Consider the following 26,864-nt stretch of genomic DNA (forward strand, 5'->3'; position numbering starts at 1 on the left):
TATTAAGCAATAAATGAATGCAAAATCATAATTAAAATTTTACATGCTTCTGTGGAGACCATTTAGACCTTAAATTGCAAAATTGTAATGTATTCCTCATTGAATAATGCTAATGCTGTCTTTTACTACAAAATAGTCAATGTGGTTATGTAAGTAACTTCTGTACTGACTTCTTTCTTTCTACACATGTTTTTTATCCCAACTGTCTAGCTATTTCTGATTATGCATCTAACAGGCTTTCCTGAAGTATCATTTACGCTTATAAGCATGAGGACAAAAGACTAAATAAATCTTAGGTTGACAATAAAATTCTTTAGTTCGTGGAAAGTTTTGTTTTGTTTTGTTTTTCTGAGAAGATAGGTATACACTTTTTTTTTCAGTTTTCTGTAAGTACAGAACAAGCACCACCTGACACAATATACATACTTTCTTACAGATCAAAGTAGATTCTTCCAGCCACTTTTCTGAAAGATGTCCTAGAGCAGGAAAAGCAGAGATCCTGTCTTGCATTACAAGTTTCTTTTTCTAGTAAGGTGGTAGAGGAGCATTATTTTTATTCTTTCATCAAGCACTGGAAATCATTTCAGAAAAATTATATGATCAGGTGCCCTGGACAGTTTACTGCAATGAAAAGAAACAGGTCTCAATACATAGGTATGTTACTGTCTCATGATTTAATTTTCAGTGATACTATTTTCTTCTAAACTGTCAAAAACGTATGGCTTTTATAAAGATTGTACAGAGATTTATCTTTTCTCCTAAACTTTCTAGCCCCACCATTCTCAATGACTTTGCTAGACACCTAAAAAATATTGGCAAATACTGATGTTCAGCAATTTATCAAGCAGACAGAAGAGATAGGTTTATACTCTACCAGGAAGTTAATGTACCTAATATTACTAATTATAAAATAAATACTACTACTCTAATAATTTATACATGTATATTTAAACTTTGCAAAGTAATTAACATATTTGAGAAGTTTATTAGTTTTGTTAAATCAAAAAAATAGAAGTAGTATAGTTTAGCTGACTAGAGTATTTTTTTAAATAAAATTTATAAATCATTTCTATAGGTTCCTTTCTCTTACATTAGTAGACAATAGGTATCACATATTAAACTTTTGACCAATATATATCCAGTATGAGAAACGACCAAATTATTACAAGAGTTAATCTTCCCAAAATAATTGCAAATGTTTTGCATAACATTCAAAAGTTTAAATATTATTTTTTCTAATATCAATTTATATTCAAAGCAAACCAGCAAAATGTTTATTAACTAGATGTGGTTATAAAATCTATATTCAAGGTGAGGAGATGATGTCTTAGAATTATTAAATGCATTTTGCCTGGGAAATCTTGACTAGAAATGATCAGAATTGGAATAGCATCCCTTTCTTATTAAAAAGTCAATATTGTTTCCACTGTAACTTCTACCTCCTCTTATCTATTTAACAGCATTTTGTCTGAGACCACTTACAGTCATAGAATCACATATATTTAAGGGAGTTATAATAACAAAAATATATTTTCTCCTGTATGATAATCTTGAAGAATGACCACCAGAAATTATTTCTGACACTAGAAGCAGTCTTGAGATAATTATAAATGCTTCTTTTTAAAAAAATTAATACTCTCATATTTTGTAAAAATATAGTTACTATGAATTAGGGAGCCACCACTTAGTGGGTGCTATAGAATTAATAAAGAAAACTGAAAACTGGCAGTCATTCACTTCAGTCCCAAGGAGTTGTATCTAGGTAATTTTGCTCTAAGTAAGGGAAACTCGGCAGAGGGTTCATGTGTATGATAACAAAACATGTATGGCATTTAGTAACTTTTCTGCATAGTACCATTATTAAGGAAGAAACTAACATATAATTTGAACACTTAAAAAAATTATATTCCATGTTTATTTTTTAAGAGCTGATAACAAAATACAGAGGAAACAGGAAAACACCGTTAAACCTATACATATTAACATCTCTTTGAATACTTTTCTTTGTCGTGTAATTTAAATAGTATTAATTAAACAAGTATCTGTTTGTATATATATGATAAAAATGTATGCAAATAAGCAACATATAGTCAAAAGTATCTGCTGATTGTTGTTTTATTTATCATTTCTAAAGCAATAAGAAAAATGCAGGTATATTCAGAGACATATATAGTTTCAACTAAAACTATATATTTAGCTCTAGTATCCTTTCCTGGTTTTGAAAATTATGACCTTTTATACAGATAAAGAATGGTAGTTCTTTAGCCTTTACAATGAGATACATGTGTGTGTGTATACATATATATATGTGTATACACATATATATAGAAGAAAAAATATTAATCTGCAGGCATTTACAAAGGTGATAAACAAAATAGTAATTGATTTGCCCTTGAATGAAAGAAAATTACAAGAAGGCAGATGTTACTTCAAAAATCGGACAATTTTCTAATAGAACTATTCAGCAGTGATAGGGGCTTCCTCACAGAGTCATGGGTTTCCCATCACTGAAAATAATTACTCAGTAATCAGTGCACAGAAAAGTGCATGGATTGTTAATTAAATTAAGTGATTTCAAAGAATGCTTCTAATTTAAGAATATGTTAGATAGCGGTAATTCCTATTTGATATTCTGTCTAGATAATGAGAATTGGACCAGATGACACCAATATTTTCTTAGTGCTTTTTGAATCTATGATATATTACAAACATTTTCTTTTTTGGAAATTGTTATTGCAGAAAGGACGAAAATGTAGTCTGGTCTCTTTTATTTCACTTCTGTTGTCATCCTCTTCAAATCACTAAATTTTTCTTCTTATTATAAATGGATGCAATTATCTTATAATACTATACTGTCCCCCTCACTAGAAAGTAAAATTCTTAAGGCCAGAACCTTTCTTTTTTTAATTTCTGTATTTCCAGTATTAAGCATATACTACGCATAAAGAATCCCGTAAAACATAAATTGAATGTTTTGATTATTTGCCTTGCCTGAATATTTAATCCCTGTGTCAAAGTTGCTGATTGAACTGTTGAACACTATCTTAGAATTTCAAAGAGAATGGAAACTCATTATGAGATTGTCACAATTTGTTATTTTACTGGGGAGACTGCTGAAGCTGAGAGGAGCTCACATATAGTCATACTCATGGCCAAGATAAAGCTAGGATTAGAAACTCAGCCTTTTGTCCTTAAGTCTATGACACTTCCCATTATACTACCTGGCCTATCTATTTGATTAATTTTTTTCTGGTTCTCCTCGCCCATCAGCTTGAATGACTGAATAATCAGAAAAATAGAGAAAATAATGTTAATGTAGCCTCTAGAGCTAGCAAGAGGAGGTTGAAGTGAAGGGTAGGGTCAAATGCAGAATAGTAATGGCTAACACTTACGTGTTCCTTTCTGTGAGACAGGCACTCCTCTAAGGATAGTAAATTTAATTTAGTCTTCATACCTAATTCTGATAAGAATGCATTATCATGGATGCAATTTTCATCCTCATTTACATACAAGAAACCCAACTCCCTAATGTCACACAGCCAGTAAGTAGCAGAGTTGACATCTAAATCCTGTCCAACTCTCCAAATTAAATCACCCATAATCACCATACCATGTTGTGAGACCCAGAAATATCAAGAGTTGTAAATAAAATTCAGGTGAGCATCTCAAGAGTAAGGGTGCATATATGTCACATAGGTCAAAGTAAGATATTAAGCTCAAAATAGATGGGTGAGGAGAACCAGAAAAAAAAAAAAATCAAACAATAGATAGGCCAGGTAGTATAATGGGAAGTGTCACAGACTTAAGGACAAAAGGCTGAGTTTCTAATCCTAGCCTTATCTTGACCATGAGTGTGACTATATGTGCACTCCTCTCAGCTTCAGCATTCTCCCCAGTAAAATAACAAGTTGTGACAATCTCATAAAGAGTTTCCATTCCCTTTCAAATTCTAAGGTAGTGTGCAACAGTTTAGTCAGCAACTTTGACACAGGGATTAAAAATTCAGGCAAGGCAAATAATCAAAAGCCCAGGAAAATTTGTTTTAAAGCCTGAAAAAGTTAGAATCTTGACAGCAATATGTCAGTGCAGCAACAATAAGGTAATTATTACTAAAAACACTTGATACTTGAAGGGAGATGCCTTTCTCAACTCTGCATTTTTAGAAAGTTTAAATTCTAAAAAGCAATAGAAAATTATATATGTATGCACATATATATGACCTATGCAACAAATACGCATATATGCAGCCTTACTCTTAAGGTGCTCACCCGGATTGTATTTACAACTCTTGATATTTGCTATCCTCTATAAGGGACATGGGAAAACTAGTATTTCTTAAAGGCATTACTCCATAAAAGAAATAACTTAGAAATTCTTAAAGATTGGAAATAGTTGTGATGCTTTCTTAAGTTTATTTGAGATTTTTAAAGTAAGTTTTTTAAAATTATAATTTTTATACATTTCTCCAACGATGTGTGTTAGTTTTGTAGATCTGCTGTACAAAATCCCACAAAATGGGTGGCATAAAATACATTACAATTACTTTTTCACAGTTCTAAAGACTGGAAATTCAAAGTCACATCGTTCCTGGGGTCATGTGTTTTCCTAAAGTGTCTGGAGAAGAATCCTTTCTTGCTTCTTCCAGCTTCTGTTACTGACAATCTTCGTTATTCCTCAGTTTGTGGTAGCATAACTACACACAATCTCTGCCTCCATCTCACATGGTCTTCTTCCCTTTGTGTCTCTCATTTCTTCACACTGAGTTCTACTCACTGTGTATCTGTGTGTCTCAAAATGTCTCTTGGAAAGACCACAGTCATTAGATTATGGTCCATCCCAATCCAGTATGACTTTTTCTTAACTTAATCAACTATATTTGCAAAGACCCTATTTCCACCTAAGGTCATATTCTTAGGTTAATGTTAAATATAACCTTTGGAAGGGATGCTGCTATGATTTGTGTCCCCTCAAATTCCATATGTTAAAACCTAATCCCCACTGTGGTTATATTAAAAGCTAAAGGACATGGTGAGGTATTTGGATCATAAGGGCTCTGCCTTTATAAATGGGATTAGTGCCCTTGTAAGAGGCCAGAGGAAGCTTGTTTGCTCCTTCTGCCATATGAGAATACAGCAAGAAAATGCCATCTATAAGGAAGGAGTCCTCGCCAGACAACAAATCTGCTGGTGCCTTGATCTTGGACTTTCCAGTCTCTAAAACTGTGAGCAAAAATTTTCCGTAGTTTATAAATTATCCAGTCTAAGATAGTTTTTATAGCAGCTCAGAAAATAAGTAAGACAGAAATTGATACTGAGGGGTAAGGAGTTACTATAACAAATCCCTAAAAATGTGGAAGAAGCTTCGGAACTACGTAATGAATAATGGCTGGAGGAGTTTTGAAATGCATGCTAGAATAAACTGATATTGCCTGAACAAACTGTAAAGGAAAATTTAGGTGAGACCTCAGAAGATAACAGTAGAGAAAGTCTCAGATTAGCTAAGTCATTGCGATCAGAATGTTGGTAGAACTATGACAGTAAAGACCATCCTGATGAGGTCTCAGATTGAAATGAGGAATAGGTTTTTGGTAATTGAAGGGAAAGTGACCCTTGTTATAAAGTGGCAAAGAACTTAGCTGAATTGTATTTGCATCCCAGTGTTTTGTGGAAAGAAGAAATTGTGAGTAGCAAAATACTTGGCAGAAGAAATCTCTAAGCTAAGTATCGAAGGAGCCACGTTGCTTCTGTCAACTGCTTATAGTAAATTTCAAGAAAATGGAAATAATTCAAAGACAGAATTTAAAATCAAAAGTGAAGCAGATCTTAAAGATTTAGAAAATTATCAACCTGACCCTGTTGTAAAAAATGAAAAAGCTGTTTGGTAGAGAACACCAAAGCTGTGGCTAAGGTTTACTACCTGTGCCCTCTGGGGAAACAGCCGCTGTGGCCTACATTGTACCTTTGGGTCCAACGAAATAGAAGACTGAAAATTTCATTTCAATCTAGTACATAACATAACAGGAAAAACATTGCCTCCAAAGTCAAAAGATGAGTTTTTCAATCTCAATCCTTAAAATAGTAGAACCATGCATATATCATGAAACCCTCAAAACTTCGCTTGCAAAGGATGCTTACAGAATTAGAAATTTTAAAATCTTTGACCCAAAACCTTAGACCCAAAGATTATATTTTTCATACTTACCTAGTCAACCTCAACCAGAGGATGTAGCCAAATTCCAGGATCTCCTTTTGTTTTTTCAGGTACTTGGCATTATGAGCCTCTTAAGAACTCATCTTTCTAACCAATAACTAACTAGACAGATAATTAAATAAATTCTATATCCTCTGGTGCATTGAAATGAAGCCAGAGATTATGCAATGGTCTGACAAAGGATTTATCTTCCTTCCATAATGCTTAGAACAGTGTCTAGGAGTTGACTGTAATTAACTAATGGTCACAGAATATAAGATGGTAAGACATAAGTCTTAACTCAGTAGACTTCCATGAGAGAGAGAGAGTTCTTAAGTTAAACATATAGCACATAATGTGTTGGTTTGATATTAGCTACTCATTAAGTAAACAAAATTATTTAAATGATAATAAAATATGTTGCTATAGTTTAACATCCATATTTTAAACCTAATAACAAAAAGATGATAGTTGGAAGGATTTACTTATGTTGTTTGATACAATATTACCATTAATTTACAGCTAATTGTCAGATAAAAAAGTTACATTTCTAATAAAATTTCAAAACAATTATATTTATATTATTAACTGTAATTAATGGGGGAAGACCATAATTTAATTAATGCACAGAAGAAATGAATATTAGAAAATATGTTTATATTAAGTCCAGGAAATCATTAAACAAACAAAAAAATCAGTACAAAACTTCCGTCTATTCAGGATAACACAAAACTACATTTTTTTAGCTAGAAAAATTATTTTAAAATGTTATGAAGAAGCCACAGTAAATAGTAGTTTAGCCTTTATTTTTGTAACTATCCTGTTTTATGAAATGGCAACTTATGTTTGTAGTCAAAATCTTTCTTTATAACAAGCATTTTTAACCCACATGTAGAAAATGGGTGTATGTATGTATGTGTGTTCATATGAGATTCAATATATTCAACTATGGCATCACATACTATACTCCCTGCTATTACGTCTTTATATGGATTTCACTGGCCAGAATACTGTATGTCTCCATTTCCCATTTTCTGGTTTAAACTCCTTTCTAATATTCTAGGTCCATTTGAAAAGCTGGATTCTACAGTTGACTACTATCATTTTCCAGATACTGCAGTTTTTATAGGTGTCTCCCACATGGCAAGTTTTTTATTCAAATCCATTTTGTCCTTACGATGATTACCAGGGCCATATATCAGGGTTTCAATAAACCTATGCCGAATGGATTACTGAATAAACCTAAGAAAGAGATTGTACAAAAGGCAACCAGGCCTCTTGTTATATGATCTTCATAGACAGTAAGGAGTTTGCTAACATATGCAAGCAATGTAAGAAACTCATTGAATTTATATTTCCTCTTTTAGCAATAACACATAATGATGTTAAAACAATTTCCAGAACCTACATTGTAGGTACAATAAACAAAATATCACTAAAATGAGGCTTGATGGAAAAAAGAAAACAAGGCGAACTTGAGAAATTCAATAAAATGTAGAAGAAAAAAAAAATTAACACCTATGTAATAATATGTAGGTAAGTGTGAAAGATCTGATACCAGCTCCTAAGGTCCCATTTACTTGCAGCAGTTTGTAGAAACAATGCTGCTGGTACCAAAAGATTTAGTGTAACTTCTAAAACTACAAAATTACTGGAATATTCTCTAAGTTAGATGCAGAAATAAAAAGAAAAAGAAAAGAAAAACTGCTGTAGCGGTATTAAATGAAACTATTATCAGAACTGTCTGAAAAAGAAATCAAACTATAAAAGTCTATAGCCTTCCTACCAGATAGATTTCAATTTGACTCTAAGTTTTCTGGAGGCCAAATAAAAAGAGAAATCTGATGAATTTCATAATTTACAACATCCATGATAAAAGCAAACCAATTTACTCAGGAGAAGTGCAATTATTCTTGCTACTAAAACCTGAAAGAAACTTCTCCCAAGGGTCATCATAAAGAGGACACTATAAAATATAATGAAATATGCCTTGAACAGTATCTTTATGACAGACACCACTAGGAGTTTCATAGAGCTGTTTTTTATGATATCACTCACTATATTCTGATGGCCTAGCTATAGAGTTCTGTGTGTATTTTAATGGAGGCATAGATTTTTTAGTAACTGGAAAAACAGATGGACAAATCTTTCAAAGATTCCTCAGAACATCTTTAGTTTAATGTAGTTTTTTTTTTTTTTGAAAAATCTGATGGCAAAACATCCCAGAACACTTAATTTGTTAATTACGTGAATAGTTATTGGACATCTATAATTTACATAGCGCCCAAAGGAAACACAAAGAACAAAACAATGTCCTGGAACCAAAATAACTACTTTCAGTTATTCTGGGGACATTATTTACAAATAGTATTATTATTATTATTTTACAATTAATGTAAATGTATGACAGACACCCTGAAAGAAAGTAAGTTAGTGCCCTTTTGTGAAAGCTGAAGTTACTTCAGCTCCAAGGATATACTATAACACAGGCCAGGTTTCTCCTCAAAAAATAAATTTGAAACTGCTCTAACATACAGATTAATGGTTACTTGCTGAATCCTCTACTCTGTTTAGCATAGTCACAATGCCTTCTTTGCAAGAGTCTTAGTGTCACTCTACTACAGTTTTTATACTAAAATATGTGTCCTGTGGATATTGCTGCCACCACCGTGGCTTTAAAACTAGAACCTGAGAAGTGTTTGTTATATAGTGGAGCTATCCCAGGAGACATGGGGAGAGGTGGAGCAGAGAAGGCCAAACAACGGAATCTCTGTCTTCTCTCTAAACATGTATCGTCCACAGAAGCCTTTTTGCTTACAATGTAAGAAAGTTTTTGACAAGTAGTTTTAAAAACATGTTGTTAAACACTGTACTATCCTGTGCTGTTTCTACAATTTTATTTTTCTCTACAGAGATTATCAATTCATGTATTCAGCAAATATGTACTGCTCCTCTGCTGTTTTCTAGGTTTTGTGCCAGGATCTAGATATACAAGGTTATATAAATCAGGGTCTTACAGCTTAAAATTTGTGAAAAGATTTCTACGTTTACCAAAGATTAGGCTGCGATGTGGTATCTGCTGTGGCAGGGATACACCACTACACACCATAAGGGGATAGTGAAGGCGTCACCAGCTCAAATGGGACTCAATAGAAACTTGAGGAGCCATATATAATAGGTAGCTCTTGAATTGAATCTTGGAATGTGGCAGAAATTTAGAACAGCAAGGTTGATAAAAGTCATTTTAAGCAATGGAGTAAATGAGGGAGGACACGTCAAACAAGATGGCAAATTGAAAAACAAAGAGAACCAGAAAAGGTATGAACAACAGCTTGCTAAAACAATAAATTTGAACCAAAAGATAAGGAGAAATCATAAAACAAAACAAAACAAACAAAAACTTCAGAATAAAACCACGAGCACATTTATGTTTTGGAAATATTATTCCGGCATCATGATAGAGGATGAAACTGAGAATCTAAGAATAGAGTTAGGCAGCGTAATTAAGAGGTTATGGGAGCAATCAGGAAGAAAATAAATGGGAATATGAATTAAGCCAAAGAAATTGTCATGAAAAGAGGGAGGGAAAAGAGATAATAGTAGGGTGGAACATACTGGATTTTGTGACTTCAGTGGCCTATATGTCCTATTATTTCTCTTTTGAATAAACAGTGGTGCATCTTATAGTGCTACTTTTATCTATGCAATTTTAGTGTCATTTTCTGATTCTCATATATATGTCTATATATATAGTCAAGCTTTTAAAAATGTGAGATGTTATTTTTTCCTGTTCACCAAATCTTATATAGCAGTACACTTGAAACTTGAACATTTAATCACTTAGTACGTTCTGCCTGCATAACAAAGCTCAGCATTATAATCCTCCACTTATTACAAGATCTGTGCTGTCTGGGATACATTTACACTTCAATTACAATTACAATGCTTTCATCTTAACAGTTTCTAGTTTCTGAAGGATTGAGTCTCAAGGATTATGTTATAATGAGAACAAAGGTTATTGACTACTTTTCTTATTTCTTTCTGAAATGCTTTACTAGCTAAATAAAAGTGAAACAGAATTTATGCCAAGATGTTTTCTCCCTGCAGGAAAACATAATGGAAGTTATCAGAAATCAAGAGTTTTTACTCCTTCCAGCTGAGGAGCTCCACAAACTACTGGCCAGTGATGATGTCAATGTTCCTGATGAAGAAACCATTTTCCATGCATTGATGATGTGGGTCAAGTATGACATGCAGAGTAGATGCAACGACCTGAGCATGCTCCTTGCCTTTATAAGATTGCCACTGCTTCCACCACAGGTAATGATGTGTGATGCTGTTTCAATAGATTCAACGTACTGAAAAACCCTATATTAAAAGTAAACATCAAAGCACATTTTAAATTATGTATTCACATTTTTAAATGTCTTTATCAAATACTATTTTTAAGTGAAATGTGATGGTGGAAAATGATGTATGATGATGGATCATGGATCTAAATCCTATCTCTGCCACTGATTGACTTATGGCCACTTATATGATTATGATAACACCACTTAATTTCTCTGATATTCAGTTTCTTTATCTATAAAATGTGATCATACTGCCATACAAAAGTTTTGTGAATATTGGTTAGATAATACATGTAAAATGCCTAATCATAATACAGTGTCTCCTATCAATTATTTGACCTAAGATGTATTAATGTGGATCATCCATTGATGTAAATGCATATTCTGTGTGATTTTCAAAGCTTCAATGCATGGTATTTCAACCTCTGCAGAGGAATAAAACATACTTGAATAGTAGAGAGTTATGATTTAACAGTACTTAGCAATTAGAATTATGGAATATTTAATAATTGGAGCTAAGGAGCCTCTAGACACCAAGTGAGCCAACTTTATTGATGAGTTAAGTAGGGTACAGAAAAATTAATAAGATCATTAAGTTCACTCAACTTAGAGGAAGAGTGGCTAGTTCTCTTTGATTCTGAGTCTTGTAAGTTTAAATTAATTTGCTACAAAATTCTCTATGTACAGCATTGTTAATTCAGGTTTTCTGGCTGGTAAATTTATCCAAAAATAAGCTTGAAGGTGATCCTAACCTCTAAGTTGATGGGTAAACTTGTTTGTATATATAATTTGTGTGAGGGAGATGGGAGGCTTATATCATTCATCAGATTCCTCATTTGAATCTAAATCACAATCACATTTTTACTAATCCATATGTTACTAAAAATGTAAAACAGAGAATTAGGACTTTTAGTTAAAGAACAGTAGACAAGTATGAAGTGTTAACAGTAAGTGTAGAAGTGGGATTTAGGGTCATATATTAAGAATGGAAAGTTAGAAACACATTACCATAATTGAAAAAAGAGAAGCTTTATAAATAAGGTGATAATTATATTTCCTTTGGCTGTTGAGATGAGTACAGGAAAAAAAAAAAGAGAAAAATAATTTATGGAACTCAAATTATGTGAGGCTATCATAACAACAGGCTCTTACAAAGAAGCGGAAACATGCATTTACATAACCAGATAAAGAAGAAATTTCAATGCTAAGTACTGAATTTTTGTAAATCTCCCACCTTAGGTTCTAATGACAGGTAGTACCTATTAGAGTCTGGGAGGGTAATCTTTTGGGGAGGAAATAGCCAATGATCACTATTAGCCAGAAAGCCAATGATAGTTATCAGTTAATGACAGATGCTGTGACAGTGGGTACCTTTGACTCTGGCATAGTCATTATTCTCTACCCATTTCTACTGTTGGTTGAAATGTGGGGAATTTAGAGTTATGTTGACCACGAAATCAGAAACAGTAGAACACATATGAGAGTAGGTCAAGAATGTGACCAGATTCCTTTTCCTAGGGTATGTCATACTTTTATGCTCTCATTTCCTACTCTTCTGTCATCAGATATAGGGAGATTCTGCCACCTGTCATTAAATGGTTACATCAGATCAGAGATGTCCTGTTGGCTTTTTTGTTCCTAAGACTATATATTATATGCGGAATTTTATTTCTTATTGGTTCAGTTGCTTTATCTTGCTTAGTGAAGTAATATTTATTAAAATTAAGGTATGAAATACTCTTTTGATGTAACTATTAACAGAATTTAATAGAATTTTAATCAGTGTGCAAAAGATATAAACGTAGCATATATCTATTCTCCGTTCCTCGTCTCTCAAATTGGGGCTATTACACCTTATAACTTTATATGTACTTTCACAACAGACGTGCAGGAGGAATGAATGAAAATATTTTCTGTTTACAAAATATCTTCATATAAAAGAGAGGCTACTACTTCCATAACTAACGTTAATGAATTATGTGTCATTATAAGCATATTGCATATATTTATAATATTAAAAAAGATGCAAAGTAAAGATTATTAATTGTATTACATAGAGGAATATTAGGCTCAATGAGGTTAAGTGATTTTTGAAGTTCATAGAGCTAGTAGAAAATCAGATTTTCCTGCAACCATAGGTTGGCCAGATATGAACATACACAGATATATTTCTACAATAATAAGTGCCATTTCCCTGTTTGATCTCTAACCTGGAAGATCATAAAAATGTCCTGAATTAATCAATTTTGAAGGTTCTTTTTTTTTTAATTTATTTATTATTATTATACTTTAAGTTGTAGGGTACATGTGCATAACGTGCAGGTTTGTTACATATGTATACTTGTGCCATGTTGGTGTGCTGCACCCATCAACTCGTCAGCACCCATCAACTCGTCATTTACATCAGGTATAACTCCCAATGCAATCCCTCCCCCTTACCCCCTCCCCATGATAGGCCCCGGTGTGTGATGTTCCCCTTCCCGAGTCCAAGTGATCTCATTGTTCAGTTCCCACCTATGAGTGAGAACATGCGGTGTTTGGTTTTCTGTTCTTGTGATAGTTTGATAAGAATGATGGTTTCCAGCTGCATCCATGTCCCTACAAAGGACACAAACTCATCCTTTTTGATGGCTGCATAGTATTCCATGGTGTATATGTGCCACATTTTCTTAATCCAATCTGTAACTGATGGACATTTGGGTTGATTCCAAGTCTTTGCTATTGTGAATAGTGCTGCAATAAACATACGTGTGCATGTGTCTTTATAGCAGCATGATTTAGAATCCTTTGGGTATATACCCAGTAATGGGATGGCTGGGTCATATGGTACATCTAGTTCTAGATCCTTGAGGAATCACCATACTGTTTTCCATAATGGTTGAACTAGTTTACAATCCCACCAACAGTGTAAAAGTGTTCCTATTTCTCCACATCCTCTCCAGCACCTGTTGTTTCCTGACTTTTTAATGATTGCCATTCTAACTGGTGTGAGATGGTATCTCATTGTGGTTTTGATTTGCATTTCTCTGATGGCCAGTGATGATGAGCATTTTTTCGTGTGTCTGTTGGCTGTATGAATGTCTTCTTTTGAGAAATGTCTGTTCATATCCTTTGCCCACTTTTTGATGGGGTTGTTTGTTTTTTTTCTTGTAAATTTGTTGGAGTTCTTTGTAGGTTCTGGATATTAGCCCTTTGTCAGATGAGTAGATTGCAAAAATGTTCTCCCATTCTGTAGGTTGCCTGTTCACTCTGATGGTAGTTTCTTTTGCTGTGCAGAAGCTCTTTAGTTTAATGAGATCTCATTTGTCAATTTTGGCTTTTGCTGCCGTTGCTTTTGGTGTTTTAGACATGAAGTCTTTTCCCATGCCTATGTCTTGAATGGTACTACCTAGGTTTTCCTCTAGGATTTTTATGGTATTAGGTCTAACATTTAAGTCTCTAATCCATCTTGAATTAATTTTCGTATAAGGAGTAAGGAAAGGATCCAGTTTCAGCTTTCTACTTATGGCTAGCCAATTTTCCCAGCACCATTTATTAAATAGGGAATCCTTTCCCCATTTCTTGTTTCTCTCAGGTTTGTCAAAGATCAGATGGCTGTAGATGTGTGGTATTATTTCTGAGGACTCTGTTCTGTTCCATTGGTCTATATCTCTGTTTTGGTACCAGTACCATGCTGTTTTAGTTACTGTAGCCTAGTAGTATAGTTTGAAGTCTGGTAGCATGATGCCTCCAGCTTTGTTCTTTTGACTTAGGATTGTCTTGGAGATGCGGGCTCTTTTTTGGTTCCATATGAACTTTAAAGCAGTTTTTTCCAATTCTGTGAAGAAACTCATTGGTAGCTTGATGGGGATGGCATTGAATCTATAAATTACCTTGGGCAGTATGGCCATTTTCACGATATTGATTCTTCCTATCCATGAGCATGGTATGTCCTTCCATTTGTTTGTGTCCTCTTTTATTTCACTGAGCAGTGGTTTGTAGTTCTCCTTGAAGAGGTCCTTAACATCCCTTGTAAGTTGGATTCCTAGGTATTTTATTCTCTTTGAAGCAATTGTGAATGGAAGTTCCTTCATGATTTGGCTCTCTGTTTGTCTGTTACTGGTGTATAAGAATGCTTGTGATTTTTGCACATTAATTTTGTATCCTGAGACTTTGCTGAAGTTGCTTATCAGCTTAAGGAGATTTTGGGCTGAGACAATGGGGTTTTCTAAATATACAATCATGTCATCTGCAAACAGGGACAATTTGACTTCTTCTTTTCCTAACTGAATACCCTTGATTTCTTTCTCTTGCCTAATTGCCCTAGCCAGAACTTCCAACACTATGTTGAATAGGAGTGGTGAGAGAGGGCATCCCTGTCTTGTGCCAGTTTTCAAAGGGAATTTTTCCAGTTTTTGCCCATTCAGTATGATATTGGCTGTGGGTTTGTCATAAATAGCTCTTATTATTTTGAGGTACGTTCCATCAATACCGAATTTATTGAGCATTTTTAGCATGAAGGGCTGTTGAATTTTGTCAAAAGCCTTTTCTGCATCTATTGAGATAATCGTGTGGTTCTTGTCTTTGGTTCTGTTTATATGCTGGATTATGTTTATTGATTTGCGAATGTTGAACCAGCCTTGCATCCCAGGGATGAAGCCCACTTGATCATGGTGGATAAGCTTTTTGATGTGTTGCTGAATCCGGTTTGCCAGTATTTTATTGAGGATTTTTGCATCGATGTTCATCAGGGATATTGGTCTAAAATTCTCTTTTTTTGTTGTGTCTCTGCCAGGCTTTGGTATCAGGATGATGTTGGCCTCATAAAATGAGTTAGGGAGGATTCCCTCTTTTTCTATTGATTGGAATAGTTTCAGAAGGAATGGTACCAACTCCTCCTTGTACCTCTGGTAGAATTCAGCTGTGAATCCATCTGGTCCTGGACTTTTTTTGGTTGGTAGGCTATTAATTGTTGCCTCAATTTCAGAGCCTGCTATTGGTCTATTCAGGGATTCAACTTCTTCCTGGTTTAGTCTTGGAAGAGTGTAAGTGTCCAGGAAATTGTCCATTTCTTCTAGATTTTCCAGTTTATTTGCGTAGAGGTGTTTATAGTATTCTCTGATGGTAGTTTGTATTTCTGTGGGGTGGGTGGTGATATCCCCTTTATCATTTTTTATTGCGTCGATTTGATTCTTCTCTCTTTTCTTCTTTATTAGTCTGGCTAGTGGTCTGTCAATTTTGTTGATCTTTTCAATAAACCAACTCCTGGATTCATTGATTTTTTGGAGAGTTTTTTGTGTCTCTATCTCCTTCAGTTCTGCTCTGATCTTAGTTATTTCTTGCCTTCTGCTAGCTTTCGAATGTGTTTGCTCTTGCTTCTCTAGTTCTTTTAATTGCGATGTTAGAGTGTCAATTTTAGATCTTTCCTGCTTTCTCTTGTGGGCATTTAGTGCTATAAATTTCCCTCTACACACTGCTTTAAATGTGTCCCAGAGATTCTGGTATGTTGTATCTTTGTTCTCATTGGTTTCAAAGAACATCTTTATTTCTGCCTTCATTTCGTTATGTACCCAGTAGTCATTCAGGAGCAGGTTGTTCAGTTTCCATGTAGTTGAGCGGTTTTGATTGAGTTTCTTAGTCCTGAGTTCTAGTTTGATTGCACTGTGGTCTGAGAGACAGTTTGTTATAATTTCTGTTCTTGTACATTTGCTGAGGAGTGCTTTACTTCCAATTACGTGGTCAATTTTGGAGTAAGTACGATGTGGTGCTGAGAAGAATGTATATTCTGTTGATTTGGTGTGGAGAGTTCTATAGATGTCTATTAGGTCTGCTTGCTGCAGAGATGAGTTCAATTCCTGGATATCCTTGTTAACTTTCTGTCTCATTGATCTGTCTAATGTTGACAGTGGAGTGTTGAAGTCTCCCATTATTATTGTATGGGAGTCTAAGTCTCTTTGTAAGTTTCTAAGGACTTGCTTTATGAATCTGGGTGCTCCTGTATTGGGTGCATATGTATTTAGGATAGTTAGCTCTTCCTGTTGAATTGATCCCTTTACCATTATGTAATGGCCTTCTTTGTCTCTTTTGATCTTTGATGGTTTAAAGTCTGTTTTATCAGAGACTAGTATTGCAACCCCTCCTTTTTTTTGTTCTCCATTTGCTTGGTAAATCTTCCTCCATCCCTTTATTTTGAGCCTATGTATGTCTCTGCGTGTGAGATGGGTCTCCTGAATACAGCAGACTGATGGGTCTTGACTCTTTATCCAGTTTGCCAGTCTATGTCTTTTAATTGGAGCATTTAGTCCATTTACATTTAAGGTTAATATTGTTATGTGTGAACTCGATCCTGCCATTATGATATTAACTGGTTATTTTGCTCGTTAGTTGATGCAGTTTCTTCCTAGCCTCGATGGTCTTTACATTTTGGCATGTTTTTGCAATGGCTGGTACCGTTTGTTCCTTTCCATGTTTAGTGCTTCCTTCAGGGTCTCTTGTAAGGCAGGCCTAGTGGTGACAAAATCTCTAAGCATTTGCTTATCTGTAAAGGATTTTATTTCTCCTTCACTTACGAAACTTAGTTTGGCTGGATATGAAATTCTGGGTTTAAAATTCTTTTCTTTAAGAATGTTGAATATTGGCCCCCACTCTCTTCTGGCTTGGAGAGTTTGTGGTGAAAGATCTGCTGTTAGTCTGATGGGCTTCCCTTTGTGGGTAACCCGACCTTTCTCTCTGGCTGCCCTTAAGATTTTTTCCTTCATTTCAACTTTGGTGAATCTGGCAATTATGTGTCTTGGAGTTGCTCTTCTCGAGGAGTATCTTCGTGGCGTTCTCTGTTTTTCCTGGATTTGAATGTTGGCCTGCCCTACTAGGTTGGGGAAGTTCTCCTGGATGATATCCTGAAGAGATTTTCCAACTTGGTTCCATCTTCCCCCTCACTTTCGGGCACCCCAATCAGACGTAGATTTGGTCTTTTTACATAATCCCATACTTCTTGCAGGCTTTGTTCATTTCTTTTTCTTGTTTTTTCTTTTGGTTTCTCTTCTCGCTTCATTTCATTCATTTGATCCTCAATCGCTGATACTCTTTCTTCCAGTTGATCGAGTCGGTTACTGAAGCTTGTGCATTTGTCACGTATTTCTCGTGTCATGGTTTTCATCTCTTTCATTTCGTTTATGACCTTTTCTGCAATAATTTCTCTAGCCATCAATTCTTCCACTTTTTTTTCAAGATTTTTAGTTTCTTTGTGCTGGGTACGTAATTCCTCCTTTAGCTCTGAGAAGTTTGATGGACTGAAGCCTTCTTCTCTCATCTCGTCAAAGTCATTCTCCGTCCAGCTTTGATCCATTGCTGGCGATGAGCTGCGCTCCTTTGCCGGGGGAGATGCGCTCTTATTTTTGGAATTTCCAGCTTTTCTGCCCTGCTTTTTCCCCATCTTTGTGGTTTTATCTGCCTCTGGTCTTTGATGATGGTGATGTACTGATGGGGTTTTGGTGTAGGTGTCCTTCCTGTTTGATAGTTTTCCTTCTAACAGTCAGGACCCTCAGCTGTAGGTCTGTTGGAGATTGCTTGAGGTCCACTCCAGACCCTGTTTGCCTGGATATCAGAAGCAGAGGCTGCAGAAGATAGAATATTTCTAAACAGCGAGTTTACCTGTCTGATTCTTGCTTTGGAAGCTTCCTCTCAGGGGTGTACTCCACCCTGTGAGGTGTGGGGTGTCAGACTGCCCCTAGTGGGGGATGTCTCCCAGTTAGGCTACTCAGGGGTCAGGGACCCACTTGAGCAGGGAGTCTGTCCCTTCTCAGATCTCAACCTCCGTCTTGGGAGATCCACTGCTCTCTTCAAAGCTGTCAGACAGAGTCGTTTGTGTCTGCAGAAGTTTCTGCTGTTTTTGTTATTTTTACTGTGCCCTGTCCCCAGAGGTGGAGTCTACAGAGACAGGCATGTTTCCTTGAGCTGCTGTGAGCTCCACCCAGTTCGAGCTTCCCAGCAGCTTTGTTTACCTACTTAAGCCTCAGCAATGGCGGGCGCCCCTCCCCCAGCCTTGTTGCTGCCTTGCCGTGATATCGCAGACTGCTGTGCTAGCAATGAGGGAGGCTCCCTGGGCGTGGGACCCTCCCGGCCAGGTGTGGGATATGATCTCCTGGTGTGCCTGTTTGCTTAAAGCACAGTATTGGGGTGGGAGTTACCCGATTTTCCAGGTGTTGTGTGTCTCAGTTCCCCTGGCTAGGAAAAGGGATTCCCTTCCCCCTTGCGCTTCCCAGGTGAGGCGATGCCTCGCCCTGCTTCAGCTCTCGCTGGTCGGGCTGCAGCAGCTGACCAGCACCGATCGTCCGGCACTCCCCAGTGAGATGAACCCAGTACCTCAGTTGAAAATACAGAAATCACCGGTCTTCTGTGTCGCTCGCGCTGGGAGTTGGAGACTGGAGCTGTTCCTATTCGGCCATCTTGCTCCGCCCCCTCTGAAGGTTCTTTTAAAGCTACTGAAGATGGAAGAACAGCAGTATGATAGGAACTTAAAGGGATTTATTTATTTTTTTAGTTACCAAACTATTTTATCTTATTTAATTTCTATAAAATCTCCATGTGGTTGATACTGTTATTCCCATTTGACAAATGAGTACTTTGAGAATCAGCATGATTACCATCTTCTTTAGTTTTAAATATCAGATTTTACTCCAATTGGGTCTGACAGAAATGTAGATCTTCTTTCACTAAGGGGAAATGGGTACAATTTTTATTTAGGGTTGGTTTCATATTTACTTCAATGTCCAACTAGAGTGAAAAAAAAATTCATTGAATAAAGGATTTTACAGACTTGCACGTGGACTTTAAAAGCTGCTAAACACCTCGGGTCCTTGTGAAAAGCTATTAAAATGGTCAGGAAACATGTTTTGCCGATCTTGGATTCATTAATATAAGGTTTGTCCATGCTTTTTTCCAATGATTAATATATAGGTCGTTTATGACCTTTAAGTGATTTGTGTGCATATGTTGTGAGTATTTACACATGCACGTGAGATGTCTGTGTGTTGTCACCAAGAGAAGATAGAATATGTGGAATTCAAACACAATATGTTAGATGAATGAGAGAAAAATAGGAAAAAAATAGAAGAGTTGTAGTTGTAAGGGAAGTTATTTTGAGAATATGTTACAGCAATATTATAGCATAAATGACAGTAGAAATGTTAAAAGTACCATAAATCAAAGTATTACATAATACTGAAGTAATCACATAATTTAAATGGTCAATCTCTCTCTCTCTCTCTCGATATAAGTATAGACACAGATATCTCCCTCTCTCTATATATATACACATACACACACACACACACGTGTTTACACATACATGCACATATTTATATGTGTATATAAACACGCATATGTAATATGGTATGTATAGTGTAACATATAATTTTATATATTGTTTAATTAATATATAACAAAACACAATATTATATTTTAAAATACTAGCAATATTTAAAGGAGGTCAATATTTTTCCAGTGAGGTAAGGAATTACTTTTGAAAGGAAACAGTACTTGGACTAATTTTTGAAGGAGACTTGATAAATTGTTGTGTGTGTTTGTAAGGTAATTCTTGCATATGCAAATGACCAATTTCAGGTGAGTGACAGAACAATATTTGAAAGACTCAATGTGAGCTGCTTACAAAATTCCTCAGCAAAACATGACAAAACACTGACTGAGACAAGAGTATAACAGTTAAAGAAGATTTTAAAAGATATTTAAGACAAAAATAAATTAATTAAAAAAATAGATGTTTCCAGGACAGTGTTAAGCCATATAATCTGTAAGTACTTTTATAGCAAGGAGTAGCTCTGATTGTATTTAGTAAATGCATGAAAACATTTCTAGAATAAAGAGTAAAAATAAAAACAATGAAAGAGACTTCATCAACAAAGGGAACATGTTAAAAGAATGATTAGTGTCAAAAACGAATTTAGCTTTAATAGCCTTCTCTCCTGTTCAGGAGGCAACTGAACAACTTGACTTGGACATACTTCAGTTCTATCATTTCTGCGCTCCCATGTGTTTTATTAGTAGGCCCATTATTAGTAGGCCCATTAGGTGTAGCTGGGCTTTGTTATTTCTTAAGTACATAGAGAAAATCGGATATTCTTTTTTTTTTTTTTTTTTTTTGAGACGGAGTCTCACTCTGGTGCCCAGGCTGGAGCTCAGTGGCCGGATCTCAGCAAGCTCCGCCTCCTGGGTTTAGCCATTCTCCTGCCTCAGCCTCCCGAGTAGCTGGGACTACAGGCGCCCGCCGCCTCGCCTGGCTAGTTTTTTGTATTTTTTAGTAGAGACGAGGTTTCACCGTGTTAGCCAGGATGGTCTCGATCTCCTGACCTAGTGATCCGCCCGTCTCAGCCTCCCAAAGTGCTGGGATTACAGGCTTGAGCCACCGCGCCCGGCCCCGATATTCTTTATTAATTATAAATTAGCACATTAAGTTATGGTAATTTGGTGTAGAAAATATAACAGAGGATATGGATTTTAGATTAGAGCAGTGGTAGACAAAAGGAGCTCAGGAAAGGAAGATAAGGTATGAAAAAGACTCAGAAGCAACACTGTTGCTTTCTGTCCTCTACTGAAATATAATAATTAATCCTGAAATAAATTCAGTTATTTGACTTTGCTGTAGACAGAACCAGAGAAAAAAGAAAAATGATAGTGATAGATAACTGAGTTATAATCTAAGAATGAATTATACTATTTTTAAAAGTAAGTTTTGAATGAAATTTTATGTAATAGTTTTCATATTTTTTCCTAAATAGCCAGAGGCTTCACAATTTCAGCAGTATTGGAAAACATATAGAAATTTATGTCCTTTTAGAGAATGACTGAAAAAATATATATATTGTTTAGTTAGAGGCTACCTGATTTGATTTACTTATTATTCTGCTGTTTTTCTTTCTGGGATTCAACAATGTACCATGTTGCTATAAAATAAATAACATGTGTTTTTTTGTTTTGTTTTTTGTTTTTTTGAGACGGAGTCTCGCTCTGTCGCCAAGGCTGGATGGAGTGCAGTGGCTGGATCTCAGCTCACTGCAAGCTCCGCCTCCCGAGTTTACGCCATTCTCCTGCCTCAGCCTCTCGAGTAGCTGGGACTACAGGCGCCCGCCAGCTCGCCCGGCTAGTTTTTTGTATTTTTTAGTAGAGACGGGGTTTCACCGTGTTAGCTAGGATGGTCTCGATCTCCTGACCTCGTGATCCACCCGTCTCGGCCTCCCAAAGTGCTGGGATTACAGGCTTGAGCCACCGCGCCCGGCAATAAATAACATGTTTTAACATTTTATAACAATTATTTCCACTGATTTTAATTGAATTCATTAGGTATTTATTTGTAGTATGTACTTAAATATTTATTATAGATGAACTTTAAAAATACCCATAAGTATCAGATTTTTTGCTATATTATTTTCTAATGAATGGCTTAAAATGTAAAAGTACGTTGTTTAACAATCAAGAGAATATAATTTCACACATTATCAAATCAAAAGGTGCTCAGGGGAATTCAGTTTTATCACGGTCAGAGATTATTTAGAAGGTTGGAGATATACAGATAAACTTTGCTTCCTAGCTCAGAATTGGTAGTGTTTATCTCTTTCTCTCTCTCTCTTTTTTTTTTCTTTTTGAGACGGAGTTTTGCTCTTGTTGCCCAGGCTGGGGTGCAGTGACACAGTCCTGGCTCACTGCAACTTCTGGCTCCCAGCTTCAAGCGATTCTCCTGCCTCTGCCTCCTGAGGAGCTGGGATTACATGCGTGCACCACCATGCCCGGCTAACTTCGTATTTTTAATAGAGACAGGGTTTCGCCATGTTGGTCAGGCTATTCTTGAACTCCTGACCTCAGGTGATTCACCCGCCTCGGCCTCCCAAAGTGCTGGGAGTACAGGCGTGAGCCACCGCTCCAGGCCGGTATTGCTTTTCTCTTTTAAGACAAAAGGAAACATTTTTCAAACTTCCTAACAATCAAACCTGCTGATTCTTAAGGGAAATATATAGCAATGCGTGTGTGTATTTGTGAGTGTTTATGTGCATGTACATTTATTTTCTGTAGCAAAAGGTAGAAGAAAAAAAAGCTTGCAATGAAATAATAGAATATTGCCTAGATTTAGAAGACTATGTTATTGTTAATCGAATTGCAAGCACAATAAAATAACAAGGACATTCAAGTATATGACTTTAGAAGACAGATGCTGCCTCTACTTTACATGATTTAAGTCTTTCTGTGTAAAACTGAATACATTATTACAAAAGATTACTTGTGGTAGTAATAGCAGTACAAGAAGGAAGGGTGAGGTCTCCAACCTTTTTTATTGGAAAAGTGACTATTGATCAGATACCAGTGACATATGGACTCTTCATGACCATAAAAATTATAGCTACAACTAAAAAATCTGATTTATAAAAACAGTTACAAAGACTAAATCAATATAAAAAGAGAATTTTCAAATCATAGTGTAAAATATACAGAGCAGATTACACTCAGGAAATTTATATGTTTTGTTTGATTTTACCTCTCCAAACTACTCTTTGGTAAGTGTCTCCAAGGCTAGCTGCAAAAGTCCTCACTGTTTACTATATTCTGTATGTTATCTTTACAAAGGAAAAAATTAAAACTCTTATTTTCTTACAAATGACTAAGGCCAAAATAATTAATCAAACCCACTAACACAATCCATTAACAGTCATTTGACTATGTATCTTCCCCCCTTTGATTTGCTGGCTGTCTGATTAGTTAATGATTATACTAGGCCATCATTATTGAGATAGTCTTCTCTACAAAGCTAGATTGCAACAGTATGAAAAAAAAAAAGAATAGGATTATTTTTCTCCAAAAGAAAATTTTAAAATAATACAATTAAAAGAGAAACACATAGACAATATTTAATGCTTCCAAGATCAATAAATTTATCCTAAATAATACTTAGATTCATGATCATTTAGCCTTCCTGTGACATTCACAGTTCAAGTTACAAAATTTAAGTAAATACAAAGAGTTTTGTTAGCAAGCTTTAAGTCAGCAAAGGTATTAATATAATAAAAGATATGCAAGGACATTCACATGCACAAACTCATACATATACATGTTACTGTCTTTGGCATAGCAAAAAGAACAGAGAAGAATTTGGAACATAATCTGAAAGTCTTTATTTTTGTTATAATATATTAAGTGTTTCTGCTTGAATCAAGGGTTGATTCCACTGTATCTATTTTGCATCCCATCTTTCTTGCCAAAGGGGTTCCTCTACTTCAATAAGCACTTCTTATATTACCAATTTTATCAATTTTTAATTTATTTTGGTTAATTCCAATCAATTTATGAAGTTCTATTTTTTTCAAACACACAAAACTAGTCATATTCATTTTCACTAACTGTTCCAGCTCTCTGTTGCCTTTCCAACATAATATGTAGTTATTTTTTATAATTATTAAATGTACTTATACATAACCATCATTCTCTCTTCAACCCACTTCAGTCATTTGCACTAGTGAAAATCACCAAACACCTCAATGGTGTAATTTTTCTCCCAATCTCAATTGTATTTGACACAGTTGATTTGATCACTCTTGCTCAACTGTCGTTGCTAATTTGTTCTACTCTCTGATGTTACAGCGCCCCAGAACACTATATTTTTTGTGGAGAAAATATCATTTAATTTTATAATTTTAAATGCTCTGTAGAAACAAAGTATAAAAAATTTACCTGTAGTCCTAAATTTCTTCTGAAAAACAGATTCAAGTGCCCAATTAACTACTTGACAAGATTTATGCTCTTAGGACAAAATCTTAATATATCTGTCCTACGAGGCCCTACATCAATTACCCCAAGACTACTTATCTGAACTCATATCCTGCCAGCTGTCAGCATTCTTCAGCCACACTGAACTTCTTTCTATTTCTTGAGGAAGTCACGGTTATCCAAATCAAATTAGTTTATAAGCATTTTAACATGCTACAGAATATTATAGATAGCATTTACCAAGAGAACACAAACTGCATGAAGAGTTATTTTTCTCGATTAAGCATTAAAGGAAGTTCCATTTCTTATTCGTCTATATCTTATATTAAAATGATGACATTAATATAGGGTGTAATAATTTGTAAGAAAAAGAAATATTGTTAAACATCTGCAATAAAGCAAAGGCCATTTAAATCATTAGGCCTTCTCCAGTGATTTTAAGATTCTGGAAAACCTGAATTAATTAAACTACTTTAATATTTTAAGTGGAGATATTGAGTAGATAGTCAAATGCATCATTCAGGACTTGCAGAAGGATGGCAAGAATGTATTAATTAAGATGCTGATAGCATATAGACATAATTTAAATATATAACATACAATGATATTCACCAAAATAGTGAGTATAGAGAGATAAGGGAAGAGGGCTATGTAGTCCGTTAGTACCAACTGATTCTGGAATCTAGAAGCAATGGCATTTAAAGGGGAGAGGATCATAGTGGCAGGCACACACCGTGAAAGGGGAAACACTAAAGGGAGGTGCATAGTCTAGAGATAATTTTTAAAAATTATTTTGTTATTCATGTGAATACTATAACAAATTACTGATAACATCCTCCTACCTGTTACGATGAACTACCCCACTCCACCCCTCAATCGAGATTGCCTAGAAGGTGGTCACCCATCATGACCAAGTCTTTTTATTAATCAAATTTCAACTTAAATGTTTACTGTTCTTATTACTTTAAGCTACTATATTCTTGCTTAGTTTAGTGCTTTATTTCCCTTCTTACAACTATATTTTTGAGAAATACAAATGTAAAGGTCTTTTCAAAATTTCCTGGCACAGACAATACTCAAATTTTTACTGAGTAAACAAATACAAGTTTATCCATGGTCTTAGCAAGTTTAGTTTCATTTACTTTTTAAAATATGTATACTTTAAGTTCTGGGATACACGTGCAGAGCTATACATGTGCCATGGTGGTTTGCTGCACCCATCAACCCATCATCTACATTAGGTATTTACCCTATCTGCTCATATGCTATTTGTCTGGAATGTGAGAGAAATCTTTATACTTTTATATGACAGTGGAGCTAACAGTGGGTGCTAAGAACACTGCCGTAAAGAGTTATTAGAGCATATTGATTCAGACTTGACTAAAAATCCCTTATTGAATGGACAAGGGGAAGGTAAATTAAATAAAATGTAATATCTCATCTTGTCACTCTACTAGGTAAATTTATAAAATATAAATATATCAAAGTTCCTCTAATACCTAATTTGATAGTGTATTAAAACAACAGATTGGCTACATAAAAATACTATTACATTTTCATTGGTAGTGTAATATAGCAGAAAAACAAAGTTCACTCCTTAAAAAAAAAACTGAACTTAAAAATTAAAATGGACTGTAAGCAATTTTACATATACAGATTATTATACATTACATTTACCAAGAGGCCACAAAGTGCAAGAGCAATTATTTTTCTTGATTGAACATTAAAGGAAATTTGATTTTTTATTCATGTATATTTTATATAAAATGATTACATTAAAACAGGATATAATAATTTGTAAGAAAAAGAAATATTGTGAAACAACTGCAATAAAGCAAAAGCCATTTAAATTATTAAGACCTTTTCCAGTGATTTTAATTTAAGATTTTAGATTACTGAATTAATTAATTAAGCTACTTTTTTGGGGATTGGACAGAATCTTGCTCCATCCCCCAGAATAGAGTGCAGTGGCATGATCTCTGCTCACTGCAACCTCCACCTCCCGGGTTCAAGCAATTCTCCCTGCCTCAGCCTCCCAAGTAGCTGGGATTACAGGCACCAGCCACCACACCCAGCTAATTTTCTTATTTTTTAGTAGAGACAAGGTTTTGCCATGTTGGCCAGGCTGGTCTTGAATTCCTAATCTTAGGTGATCCGTTTACCTCAGCCTCCCAAAGTGCCGGAATAACAGGCATAAGCCACTGTACCTGGCCAATATTTTAAGAGGAAATATTGAGTAGACAGTTAAATGAATCATTCAGGAGTTGTAGAAGGATGTCCAGAAGATATTAATTAGGAGTCTGTTAGCATACAGACATAATTTAAAGACTTAATATAAAATGATATCACCAAAATAGTGAGTATAGGGAGGTAAGGGAAGAGGACTAAAGATGAATTTCTGGAGTTTCATCATTACAAAGTTAGAAAGAAAAAGCAGAAAGAACATGAACTAAAATGGAGTAACTACTCAAATAAAATAAAAACCAAAAGACCTTGATATCCTGGGATTTCAGGAAAGAAACCATCACAGAGGATTGAGTGATCTGCTAAATAAAATGCTGCTGAGAGATGTCTGTT

At 35.2% G+C, this 26,864-nt stretch overlaps 1 protein-coding gene and 1 long non-coding RNA gene across 4 annotated transcripts in view; one reads left to right on the forward strand and one right to left on the reverse strand.

Moving 5' to 3' along the window:
• The window catches only part of LOC105489954 (kelch like family member 1), a 437,149-nt gene that overhangs the window by 244,264 nt on the left and 166,021 nt on the right, over window positions 1-26,864 (forward strand). For both annotated transcript variants that reach the window (XM_071081257.1, XM_011755115.3), the window contains exon 5: window positions 10,297-10,509. In XM_071081257.1, the coding sequence (XP_070937358.1) occupies window positions 10,297-10,509 (213 nt within the window). The remainder of the gene's footprint in view (window positions 1-10,296; window positions 10,510-26,864) is intronic.
• On the reverse strand, window positions 486-24,945 carry LOC139359095 (uncharacterized). 2 transcript variants are annotated; one of them, XR_011614744.1, is made up of 4 exons: window positions 24,900-24,945; window positions 18,882-19,000; window positions 10,479-10,557; window positions 486-621 (listed from the first exon to the last, which is right to left on the reverse strand). It is a non-coding gene; the product is annotated as an uncharacterized lncRNA (long non-coding RNA). The 2 variants fall into 2 exon arrangements; XR_011614745.1 differs by lacking the exon at window positions 24,900-24,945 and adding an exon at window positions 24,252-24,385.

This window comes from Macaca nemestrina, chromosome 16 (assembly GCF_043159975.1).
Source record: "Macaca nemestrina isolate mMacNem1 chromosome 16, mMacNem.hap1, whole genome shotgun sequence".
NCBI classification, from domain to species: domain Eukaryota; kingdom Metazoa; phylum Chordata; class Mammalia; order Primates; family Cercopithecidae; genus Macaca; species Macaca nemestrina.